The 12,525-nt window shown below is 47.8% G+C and overlaps 1 protein-coding gene across 5 annotated transcripts in view; it reads left to right on the plus strand.

Moving 5' to 3' along the window:
* The window catches only part of ulk3 (unc-51 like kinase 3), a 42,154-nt gene that overhangs the window by 11,789 nt on the left and 17,840 nt on the right, over nucleotides 1–12,525 (plus strand). For all 5 annotated transcript variants that reach the window (XM_068015500.1, XM_068015503.1, XM_068015502.1 and 2 more), the window contains 8 exons: nucleotides 1,130–1,234; nucleotides 2,345–2,488; nucleotides 4,190–4,272; nucleotides 8,079–8,234; nucleotides 9,551–9,656; nucleotides 10,559–10,599; nucleotides 11,428–11,530; nucleotides 12,176–12,240. In XM_068015500.1, coding sequence (XP_067871601.1) covers nucleotides 1,130–1,234; nucleotides 2,345–2,488; nucleotides 4,190–4,272; nucleotides 8,079–8,234; nucleotides 9,551–9,656; nucleotides 10,559–10,599; nucleotides 11,428–11,530; nucleotides 12,176–12,240 — 803 coding nt within the window. The remainder of the gene's footprint in view (nucleotides 1–1,129; nucleotides 1,235–2,344; nucleotides 2,489–4,189; nucleotides 4,273–8,078; nucleotides 8,235–9,550; nucleotides 9,657–10,558; nucleotides 10,600–11,427; nucleotides 11,531–12,175; nucleotides 12,241–12,525) is intronic.

The raw sequence follows: 12,525 nt of genomic DNA on the forward strand, positions 1-12,525 counted from the left end.
CTTGCTGAAGTAGCTGTATTTTAATGGGTACGCTGGCTGGATATTCAGCTGCAGGTGGCATCGCAGAAGAGCCTGATCCTGTTTTTTGTGAGCAATCTGGAGCAGGAGCCCTGTGCCCCATCTGGGAGGTGCTGAGGCCAGTTTTTCTACAGCTGACATCTGCCGAGTGAGCGTCAAACCTGGTACGCTCCTGGTCTGTATGGCTCACTAACACATCTCCCTGATGCCCAATACAACAGCCATTGGCCACGTGTGGCTAATTGGGAGATCAGACGTGGCTAATTGCATTTGTATCAATGAGTAACAGACACCATTGTTGGGCCTGTGATCTCAATATTTATATTCGCCTGACCTACGGAGGTGAATTTTGACCCTTTTTATGCGTATGTTGATAAAATGATAAGATGAAAAGCAGAGAGTAGGAATGCTTTTTGATCATTTTGAGTGCTTTACTTCCTTCGTTACTGACCAGGGCTAGATGTTTGTTCAGTGAATAGATGTACACGTGGAGTACACTTACCTGTATTGTTTGTGGAGGAATTTATGAGTTAAGTTAATGCATGAGGCTAAATCAGTATTACTGATGTCTCAACTGTAGCTAGTCCACAATTCCTAATGAATAATACATATATTGTCCCACTAAACCGCGGTCCCAATTTAAGAACAAACGCAGCCTGGACAAAAATAAAATGGAAAAGTGCTGCAAACGCTCAGCGGGTCAGGCAGCATCTGTGGAGGGCAAAACAGAGTTAACCTTTCAGGTCGATGACCTTTTGTGACTTGAGTCCTGACAAAACGTCATCGAACTGAAATGTTAAGCCTGCTCCTCGCTCCACGGGTACTGCCTGACCTGCTGAGTGTTTCCAGCATTTTCGGTTCTTATTTCAGATTTCCAGTGTCCGCAGTATTTTTTTTATCAGCCCGGAACAAGACTGAGCCAAGATCTTCCCGCGCTCTGTAGTTCACCACCTTATGCTGTGCATTTTGCAGGAATTTCGTTCTTGAGAAAAGAAAAGCGCAGAAATTTATTTTACAGAAGCGTTAATAACTGCGAATTTTAGACATTGGTAAGAAGTTTTCCGCTTCTAGTAATCAGCATTCTTTTTCTCTTGCTCTCCTCCTTTCGCAGCCTCCGCTCTCCAGTACCTCCACCAGCGGAATATCTCTCACCTGGACCTGAAGCCACAGAACGTTCTGCTCAGTTCTCTGACCACACCTCACCTCAAGCTCGCTGGTGAGTTGATGTCTGCTCTCTTTCCCCTGCCCCACCATGAGTTTCTTAAATTATAATGAAGGTGGATGGTGAAGCTACCATGTGATCGTGAACCTGCTTTTTCTTTTAGTGATGTTGGTCGAAGGATAAATATTGGCCGGGACACTGGGAATACCTCCCTTGCTGCTCTTTGAAATAATGCCGGGAGATCTTTTGCATCTATCTGGAAGGGCAGACAGGGCCTCAGTTTAATGTCTCATCTAAAAGAACGTACCTAAGTGGCACTGTGACCTGCCCACTGTGCCAGTCCTAAACCCAGTTTGGGTGAACAAGGCTCGAACAGCCCATTTGGATTCCAGAATATTGTCCCATTGCAGCAAGCAGTTCTTGCTTAAGAGATACCGAGGTCCAGGCCCCATCCCCCTAGCAACACAACACAGCTGCTGTTTCTTTTTTAATTCACGCTTAGGATGTGGGTGTCACTGGCATTTATTGCCCTTGAGAAGGTGGTGGGGAACCGCCTTGAACCACTGCAGTCCATGTGGTGCACAGTGCTGTTAGGGAGGGAGGTCCAAGGGTTTGACCCAGCGATGGTGAATGAATGGCATTATAGTTCCAAGTCGGGTTGTCTTTGGCTTGGTGGGGAACTTGGAGCTCAACTCGACTGCTGATCTCCTGTTTGCTTTCTCTCTCTCACTCTTCTAACATTGTCATTAGTTCCTGTTGGTTCTATGGCCCATGTATATTCCACCCTGTGTCTACTTTAGTGTCCAGCTCCTCCAGCCCTTCATCCCTCCAAGATCTCTGATTTCTTTCATGCCTGAATTGGCGGCCGTGCCTTCAGCAGCCTGGGCCTTAAGCTCTGGAATTCCCTCCCTAAACCTCTCCACCCTCTCTTCCTCTCTTTCCCACCTCCTTAAAATCTACCTCTCTGACCAGGTCACCTGTCGTAATATCACCTTACGTGGCTGGCTGTATGAGAACACTCCTGTGAAGCGCCTTGGGGATGTTTGGCTATGTTAAAGACACGACATAAATAAGTTGTTGTTCATATACAGAATTAACACATACGCAGCATTTTGCTGAACAAGAATCTCTCTCCTTTGATCTGATGTCTTGTCTCATCTACAGACTTTGGCTTTGCTCAGCACATGTCCCCATGGGATGAGAAACATGTTCTACGGGGATCCCTTTTGTACATGGCGCCCGAGATGGTTTGTCGGCAGCAGTATGACGCTCGAGTGGACCTGTGGTCAGTGGGGGTTATCCTGTACGGTGAGCCTCAAATATTGCGTGACTGTTCTTGGGGAAGGAGACAAGCCCCACAGTGGGAAGTGTGGCGAGATCATTCAGGGTGACTTCCCCGTGCCCCCTACCCCAGGATTGCGTTTGAAAAGCCTAAGAATAGAAATGAGTAGAAGTTATGCTCCAGCTATATCAAGCCCTGGTTAAACCAGCCCTGGAGCACTGGGAGCAGTTCTGGACATCACACATTAGGAAGGATGTATTGGTATTGGACGGAGTGCAGTGTAGATCTACCAGAATGATACCAAACGTTAAATTACAAGGAAAGATTAGGCAAATTAGGAATGTGTTTCCTGGAATTAACAGATTAAGGGGTGATTTGCTTGAAGTTTACAAGATATTAAGAGGAACAGATAGGGTAGATAGAGAGAAACTAATTTCTGCTGGTTGAGGAGTTTAGGACTAAGGGGTGGAGTCTGAAAATTAGAGCTAGGAGTAAAATTAGGAAACCCTTCCACACACAAAGGTTCCACAAGCAGCAAATGAGACTAGATCATTGGTAATTTTAAAATTGACATTGATGAATCTTTGTTGACCAAAGGGATTATGGGGCAAGTGTGGATACATGGGCTTCATTCACAGGTCGACCATGATCTAATGGAGGAACAGGCAGGAGGGCTAAATGGCCTTCTCCTGTTCCCGTAAGCCTTTTAGGAGGAATTGAAGGTTGAGGAGTTCCACAGTTTTGAGGTCCTGTGGGAGAATGCATGAAGAGTCGGAGAGCGTACGATGATTCCCGGTTTCAGTCTGATGTGGAGGAGTGGTCGTTGCACTGAGCATAATGGAATTGGGCGGCACAGTGGTTAGCACCGCAGCCTCACCGCTCCAAGGACCCGGGTTCAATTCTGGGTACTGCCTGTGTGGAGTTTGCAAGCTCCCCCTGTGACCGCGTGGGTTTTCTCCGGGTGCTCCGGTTTCCTCCCACTGCCAAAGACTTGCAGGTTGATAGGTAAATTGGCCATTGTAAATTGCCCCTAGTGTAAGGGAATATGGGATTACTGTAGGGTTAGTATAAATGGGTGGTTCTTGGTCAGCACAGACTCGGTGGGTCGAAGGGCCTGTTTCAGTGCTGTATCTCTAAATAAATAAATAAAATAAATAGATTTAAAATCCAGGAAGAAAATGAAAGGTTACCCTGGGCAGAAGGTGAAGGTACCAGGGGACAACTGGTGCTGAGAGAAATCTAAAGGGAATGAGCCATACTGACAAAAGATCCCAGCTGTGATTCCTGGTTGCTGTCCTCTGCTGAGGTACCTACAGGCCCCATCTAGGTCATGCCTTGTCTCATCTGAGCGGCAGTACCTCTGACAGTGCAGCACTCCCTCAGTGCTGCACAGGAGTGTCAGCCTGCATTTTGTGCTCAGGTCTCTAGAGTGGAACCTGAACCCACAACCTTCTGACTTGGGAGGCAAGAGTGCTGCCCACTGAGCTATGGCTGACTCCTCATTTGATCCATTGTCACTGGGCAAATCCCAGCTGGATTTGTCTGCAGGGATCCCCCCTTTCCCAACCGTGTCCCATTACCCGTAAATGCTTTTCCTTTTGAAAGCGCTAACCCCACAAGCAGTCCCTGGTGTAATAACCCTTCTTAGTGTAAAGATGAGGGTGGTCTGCTGTACAGAGTGGCTGTAAGGCGAATGTTGACTCTATTGTGCTCTGGTTCCACTGCAGAAGCTTTATTTGGCCGCCCACCCTTTGCTTCAAAGTCGTTCACAGAGCTGGAGGAGAAAATTCGGAGCAATAAGGCAGTCGAGGTGGGTGAACGTGGAAGGCGCTGAGGGAGTGGAGTAATGTGTGTTTTCTTATGCTAAGAATATAACAACATGCTTTTATATAGCACAGTTCACGCAGTGCAACTTCCCAAGGTACATCACCAGGAGGTTATCAGACAAGAATTTGACACATGAGCTATTAGAACAGGTGACCAAATGATTGGCCAAAGAGGTGGATTTGAAGGAGCGACTCAGAGGAGGAGAGAGAGGTTTTAGCGAGGAGGATTCCACAGCTTGGCAGCTGAAGGAACAGCCACCGACAGTGGCTCAGTGGAAATCGGGGATGCCCAAGAGGCCAGAATCGGAGGAGTGAAGAGAGCTTGGGAGGGTTGTAGAGCTGGAGGAAGTTGCAGAGATAGGGGAGTGGGGGAGAAGCCATGGAGGGAATTGAGCATGAAGGTCAGAATTTTAACGCAACTTTCTAATTAAGCCATCTCTGTCTAACTTGAGATGGGAAACTGAACTCCTGTTCTTCTTTCCTGGGGGTGCTGACCCACCCTGGGTAGGGTTTGTGTGGGTGAAAACTGCCCTTCGGTACTTTGCCCTGTGGTGGTAATTGTGGGCAGACTACCTGGCCGTGACGGCCTAGGCTGATCCTTGACGTCCACGTTATATGCAGTTTCCAGCGGGGGTTTGCCAGGTAGCCATCAGGAACAGGGATTCTGGTTAACGTTCCCCATCTGCCTCTCCAAACCCCAGGGAGCACGGAGTTTCAAGACAACCCAAGTACCCCAACGATCAGCCAGCTCGTCCCAGGCCAGGAGCCAATGATGGGACCTTCCTGAAAGGAAGAAAGAACTTACATTTATGTAGCGCCTTTCACGTCCCAAAGCACTTCACGGCTGATGAAGCACTTTTGAGGTGTAGTCACTCGTGACGTAAACGCGGGAGCCAATTTGCGCACAGCAAGCCCCCACAAACAGCAATGTGAGAATGACCAGATCATCTGGTTTTGTAATGTTGATTAAGAGATAAAATATTGGCCAGGACACCAGGGAGAACTCCCTTGCTCATGCTCAAAATAGTGCCATGAGTTCTTTTATGTGCACCTGAGAGGACCGCGATTTAATATTTCATGCAACAGTCAGCAAGCGAGATGGCGGTGTAGTGGTCAGCACTGAACTAGTAATCCAGAGGCCCATGCTACTGCCCTGGAGATAAAGGTTCAAATCCCGCCATGGGAGCTGGTGGAATTTAAATTCAATTAATTAATCTGGACTTGAAAGCTAGTCTCAGTAATTGTGCAACAGAACTACCATCAATTGTTGTAAAAGCCCATCTGGTTCACTAATGTCCTTCAGGGAAGGAAATCTGCCATCCTTACCTGGTCTGGCCGACATGTGACTCCAGACCCACAGCAATGTGGTTGACTCTTAACTGCCCTCTGAAATGGCCTAGCAAGCCACTCAGTTGTCAAGGGCAATTAGGGATGGGCAACAAATGTTTGCCTTGCCAGTGGTGCCCACATCCCCATGAAAGAATGAAAAAAAAACTTCCGACGGCGCAGCACTCCCTCGGTACTGCACTGGAGGGTCGGCCTTGATTTTTGCACTCTGGTCTCTGGACTGGAGCTTGAACCCGCAACCTTCTGACTTGGAAGCGAGAGTGCTACCCACCGAGCCACAGCTGAATGCAAAGGACAGTACCCGACCAAACAATGAATATACGCAGCACCTTCGATTGTGTTTTGTAACACCTCAGCTAATTTCTGCACAAGGCTATTCTGCGACAGCATTTTGCCAGCCGTTCCCCTGGCTCTCGCCATTACAAGTGTTAGCTTGTTAATTCCTCGGTGTATCGAATTCTGCCTCGTCCGCTTATCCCTGCTCTTCAGCATGAAAGCTGTAATTAGCATCAATAATTCCACTGACACCTTCTTATTGCATTATGTTTAACATGCCTGACACAATTACTAATGAAATGGGCGAAAGGTAGGGGCATAGGCTGCTCACTGATCTCCAAATGGGGAGTCAAGCGTCGTCAAGCCATTACACCGGTTATTGAGGCTCTGGCACTCCTGAACCAATGAGTGCAGTGTGTGGAGTAGTGCGCTATAGTTGTAGCAACATAGGAACAGGAGGAGGAGAGTCAACCCATCAAGCCTGTTCCACCATCCATTTAGATCATGGCAGATCTGAATCTTAACTCAATCTACTTGCTGTGGTTCTGTAATCCTTTAATACTCTTGTGTAATAAAAATCTATCTGTCTCAGTTTTGAAATTTTCAACTGACTTTCCCATCGCCCCTCCCCCCCCTCCCCCTCCCCCCACCCCCCCCTCACCCCCCCCAAAGCCTCAACAGCTTTTTGGGGGAGAGAGTTCCAGATTTCCACTACCCTTTGTGTGAAGAAGTGCTTCATGACATCACTCCTGAATGGCCTGGTTTTAATGTTAAGGTTCTGCCCCCTTGTTCTGGACTCTTCCACCAGAGGAAGTAGTTTCTCTGTATCTGCCCTATCAAATCCTTCAATCAGCTTAAACACCTTGAGTGTTGTTCCAGAGAGAGAGCAAGAGAGTAATTGTACTTTTGTCCATCAAAAGCAAGAGTTTATGGGCTGATAGCTTTAGCCCTCCCTATTTGTATTGTCGCAAGGTCGGAAATTGAATTCTAAACTAATTCCACATTCTGACACAAGATGGCAATCTTGCACATGGATGGACTGAGATCCCACTAGTTTGCAGTGGAAAGGGCCACCACCAGAGGGTGCTTTAATCAGCCAGTCTTCTTTGGCCTCCTTGTCTCGAGAGACAATGGGTAAAGCGCCTAGAGGTGGTCAGTGGTTTGTGGAGCTGGTATTTGACCAGTTAATGTGTGTAGTTGAATTCAGGATTTCTCACCTCCATTAATGCAAGGTGTCTGCCCTTTAGTTGCGATCTGACTTATTATGGGTTGCACTCCCTCCCTCCAGTTCACTGGACATCACTGTGGACTGACACCAGGCTAATTATGGTTTACTCAGCTGGAGCTGAACATGGATTGAAAGGTTAAGGTTTAAATTGCAGATCACAGCACTCAAGACAAATCTCTAATGACTCTTAAAAATGACCTCCATTCGCCGCGGTACACTTTCATCATGTGTGAGCCTCGGTGGCTATTCAACTGCGGAGGCTATCGCACCTGAGTGCCAGTGCTTTAAAAAAAAAAAAGACCCAGCATAACTAGTAATTTATTAATTTATTGGTTGCGGTTTGTGGGATCTTGCTGTGCACACAATGCCTCTGATAGTCTCCACAAAGTTAATCATACGTAATGCACTTTAGGATATTTCTAAGGGACATATTATGGCACTTTATAACCATGCATCTTTTATCGGAGTTCAGCAGACGTAAATCATTCTCCCATCATTCTGCCTGAGGATTAAAGAACCCACCCTGCAAAGTGCTGACGATCCCATAGACCCATTGAGCCGTAGGTTGCTCATTGGTTTGAGTTCCCCGGGTCCACACTCCGGTGTGTCCCAGAATGGGAACAAGGGAATTAATAAAAGCATGTGACTTCAAAGCCCGGGAAACTTTTTTTAAATCATCATTTTTATTCTGCATTGATATGACTTTAAAACTGTAATATGTATTGTCAGGATACGAAATGTTGTTGCACGTTTCCTCCTGCTCCTTTACTTCTCCTGGATGATTGCTTTACAATTTTTAGTTTTCCTTTCAGTCCTTGCTGTGTTGTGAACTGAGACCGGGGGTGATTAATCTGTGTGTTGTTTTTGACTCCCTGGCCTTGCAGCTCTTCCTGTAACCTTGTCTTTTCCAGATGTTCAGCGTCCTCTGTTTGGTTTCAGCTTCCGCCAGCTGCTCAGGTCTCGGGAGACTGCAGGAATCTGCTGCCTCGGCTACTGGAGCGGGACCCAGAGCAGAGGATAACTTTTGAGGAATTCTTCACTCACCCGTTCGTAGACCTGGATCACATGCCGAACGCCGAGAGTCTGGAGAAGGCGGTACGTGAATCCACTTTATTCTTATTGGTGTTCATGGGTTAACAGGCGCACCGTGTTTCCGTTTCCCTTTCAACGTGGGGTCGGGCATTTTCACCTGTCACATCCCCGCAACATGACCCCTTCCCGGAGTAACCTGTGATAACTCACCCGAGTGCTCGCTCTCCGCGGTGCATCTCGATTGCAGGCGTCAGTCAGGGCAACATTCTCATCCTTGTTTTCAGATTCCCTCCGTGGCTTCGCAGCTCTTCCTGTAACCTTGTCTTTTCCAGATGTTCAGCGTCCCATCTCTCTCATCTCCTCCAGCCCTACAACCCTGCAAGATCAGACCTCTGCACTCTAATTCTGGTCTCTTGCACATCCCCGATGTTAATCGCTCCACCATTGGCGGCTGCACCTTCAGCTGTCTCGGCCCTAAGCTCTGGAATTCCCTCCCTAAACCTCTGAGATTCTCCACCACATTAAAGGTGCTATATAAATGCAGGTTTTTGTTGTGTTGTCACACGGCTGAGTAACCCTCCCCTTGCTGACATTAACACGTTCCAGCATTTTGCACTAGGTAATGAGGAGGCGAAGCAGTCCTGGTAGAATTGCACATTCCACTCTGGTGCAGGAGCAGAGATTAATTGCAGAGGCCCACTTGCAGTCCTTGGTCTTTGTTTCAAAGGGAGCCGACTGGGGCGTTGGTGCTCCGCTGATGCGATGCCTGGGTTTGATGGAGCTGCTCTGTGTGTTATTTCTGGCCACCAGTTGGGGACAGGAGCTCAGAGCTGGGATTGTGCTCGGAGATGTAAAAAAAAAACCACTGAGCTCCCTGTAGGTGCGACCTGACCCCCTGTGGCGGTGCCCCCAGAAACTCCAGCCAAAACGCTTGGTGATGCTGTGGATAGGGATGTGGGAATCTGGGACTCCAGAAGCTCTTACCCAGCGGGGCTTTTGATCGCCATCCTGGGCGGGAAATGACACGGCCTGTGAAATAGTGTTTAAAATGCAGTAATCCATTCACAGCTGTGCTTGTGCACAATTGTAACATGTTCGTTACTGCAACCTGTGGGCGAGCAGGTATGAAGTGTATTTTACTTTTTAGGATAAGAACCTTCCTGAGATTTTCTGATGCCGAGCAGCCGGTTTCTCTGTCACTTTCTCTCTCTCTCTCTTCCTTTGCGTGTGTCTCTGTCTCTCTCGCTTGCTGTCTTTCTCTGCGTGTGTCTTTCTCTCCGTTGTGCTCGAGCTCTCCCTGTCGCTTCCTCTCTCTCTCGTTACCCTGCACCCTGAGGGTTTTTGCATTGTCCGACTGATTTGCTCCGGTTGCCCTTCAGACTGCATTGGTCGTGGAAGCTGTGCAGAAGGATCAGCTGGGAGACTATTCCGCCGCATTCTCCTTCTACTGCAAATCACTGGAGTACTTCGTTCCTGCATTACACTGTGAGTCCCCGGACACAGCTATTTATCTCTTGTTGGTGTCAGCCATGGCTCACTGGATAGCATGCCTGCCTTTGAGTCAGACAGTTGTGGCTTCGAGCCCCACTCCGGAAACTTGAGCTTTAAGGTCCTGTGCTTCTTTGTCCTTTTGGATAGGACTTTGAATTGAGACCCTGCCTGTGTGATTAGGAACAGAAGGAGATCACAGCTGATCTGTATTTTAGCGCCATCCACATAAATTGGCTCCATTTCCCTTCATGCCATAGGCTGGCAGAAATCTTATCGATCTCCGATTTAAAATTATTAATTGAGTTAGCATCTGCTGCTTTTTGTGGCAGAGGTTTCCACACTTCTACCACCCTTCTTGTGAATAGTTTCCTAACTTCTGTCCTGAACTGGAGTTTAAGCTTTATTACCCCCTTGTCCTAGACTTCCCCACCAACAGAAAATGTTTCTCATCACTTCCTTTCAAAATTCCAAAAACATCAATAAAATCACCCCTTAACATTCTGTGTTTCAGTTTAATGATAATTATCCCTTGATGCTATTTGAAGAGCAACAAAGGGGTTCACCCTGCTGTCCTAGGACCGTACAGCACAGGAAGAGGCCATTCAGCCCGTCGTGCCTGTGCTGGCTCTTTGAAAGAGCTATCCGATTCGTCCCACTCCCCTGCTCTTTCCCCATAACCTGGCAGAAGTCTCCTTTTCAAGTATTTACCCAACTCCCTTTTGAAAGTTACTACTGAATCTGCTTCCGCCGCCCTTTCAGGCAGCGCGTTCCAGATCACAACAATTCGGACTATGTACCCAGCGTTGTAGTCTGTACTGCATATGAGTTGCAGGCCCTCGGACTATCCCAGTAGCAGGAGCTAATCGTGATTCAGTTTTTTCTGATTGACGCACTAGATGAATCTGATAGACGACGGAAGACAGCCATCCGGTCAAAGGTAAGAGAAGGATTGTACCTTGCGTCTTGAAAATGGGTTACGTTATGATTTATCTCTCACCTGCCCAGCCTTGCATCCTCCACCTTCCATAACCTTAAAGCTCATCCAAAACTAGGGCTGCCTGACTCGCACCAAGTTCCTGTTCACACTTTGCCACTGTGCTCGCTGACCCACATTGGCGCCTCGTCCAGCAATGCTTGGATTTTAAAATTCTCATCCTTGTTTTGAAGCCCCTTCATGGCCTCACCCCTCCCCTCCCGATCTCTGTAATCCCGCCAGGTCTATGTTGGTGGTTTTCCTCCACTGGAAGGTGATGGTGTAGTGGTAATGTCACTGGACTAGTAATCCAAATGCCTAGGATAATGCTCTGGGGACATGGGTGAAATTTGAATTCAATTAATAAGTCTGGAATTAAAAGCGAAGTCTAACCATGACCATGAACCCATCTGGTTTACTAATGTCCTTTAGGGAAGGAAATCTGCCATCCCGACCTGGTCTGGCCTACATGTCACTCCAGACCCACAGCAAATGTGGTTGACACTTAACTGCCCCTCTGAGATGGTGCAGCACGCCACTCAGTTCAAGGGCAATTAGGGATGCGCAATAAATCCTGGCCTAGCCCACATCCCACAAAAGAATTTTTTTTAAATGATCCACTCAGTCTAATCCCACTCCCCTTGCGTATCCTTTACTATTCCTTATGGCCGAGCAGCTATCTACTTCCTGTTTGTGGACGGCCGTGGGTTCTGTTGGGAATTCCCTCATTTTCTTGCGTGAAGAATATTTCTAGGCTGTACTTCATGCCTTTCCTGTTAATCGGTTGCCCAGGTAACTCAGTACATCTCCAGGGCGGAGGAGCTGAAGGCACTAGTCGCCGTGAACAACAAAGCTAACTTTCAGCAGGCCAAATCGGCAAGAGATGTTTTGAAAGGTAAGAACTCTTCTCTTCAGAATGCCACTGCCAACGCAGGGTTTCAAACCAGAGTTTCCGCCCCAAGTGCCATTTTGATTTTTATCTACATTGTTACCTAGCCGTTGCCGTGTTGAGGGAGTGCGGCTGTGCCTGAGGAGCCATCCTTTCGAAGGGATGTTAAACTGAGGTCTGTTGGGCTCAGGTGGCCTTTAATGATCCCATTGCATGATGGGCAGAAGAACGGTGTCTGGCCAAGATAGGAACAGGAAGAAGCCATTCGAAAGGATGGCCCTCCGATAGTGCGGTGCTCCCCGAGAGGGAAGATGAGTAGAAATGTTGAGTTGTGATCTGGGATGTTCTGTCTCACAGGGTAGTGGGAGTGGATTCGATAATTTTCAAAAGAGAATTGGATAAATTTTCGAAGGGGATAAATTGACAAGGATGTGGGGAAAGGGCAGGAGAGTTGGTGTAATTGAATTGCTCTTTCACAGAGCCAGGACAGACACGATGGGCTGAATGGCCTCCTCCTGTGCTGTGTCGTTCTATGATTCTGTGTGATTTCAGCCCCTCGATCCTGCTTCATTGTCCAGTTAGAGCTAGGCTGATCTGGATCCCTCCGCCACTCCTGGAAATCGTAACATCCATGTTCCATTTTTGTTTCAGAGATGTCCCAGGACAAACCACAACTCGTTGCCGCACTGGAGATGGGTTCTGCTGCAGTCGCCAAGGTGAGACTGGCTCTTAGTTCACTTGAGCTTTTATAAAATAGTGATTTGTATTGCATGTGGATTATCGTGTGAGCACCTTACTGCACAGAAGGCGGCCATTCGGCCCATCGTGCCTGTGCCAGCTCTTTGAAAGAGAGATCCAATTAGTCCCACTCTTATTTTCCTTATCAAAGTTGCTATTGAGTCCATTTCCACCAGCCTTTCAGCTGGGGATTTCGGATCTAATTGCTCCTACACAGGGTGCGCTGAAAAAGCAGCAAGCAGGATTCTGGGATCTTGCTCTCC

Source organism: Heterodontus francisci, chromosome 35 (assembly GCF_036365525.1).
Source record: "Heterodontus francisci isolate sHetFra1 chromosome 35, sHetFra1.hap1, whole genome shotgun sequence".
NCBI classification, from domain to species: Eukaryota; Metazoa; Chordata; class Chondrichthyes; order Heterodontiformes; family Heterodontidae; genus Heterodontus; species Heterodontus francisci.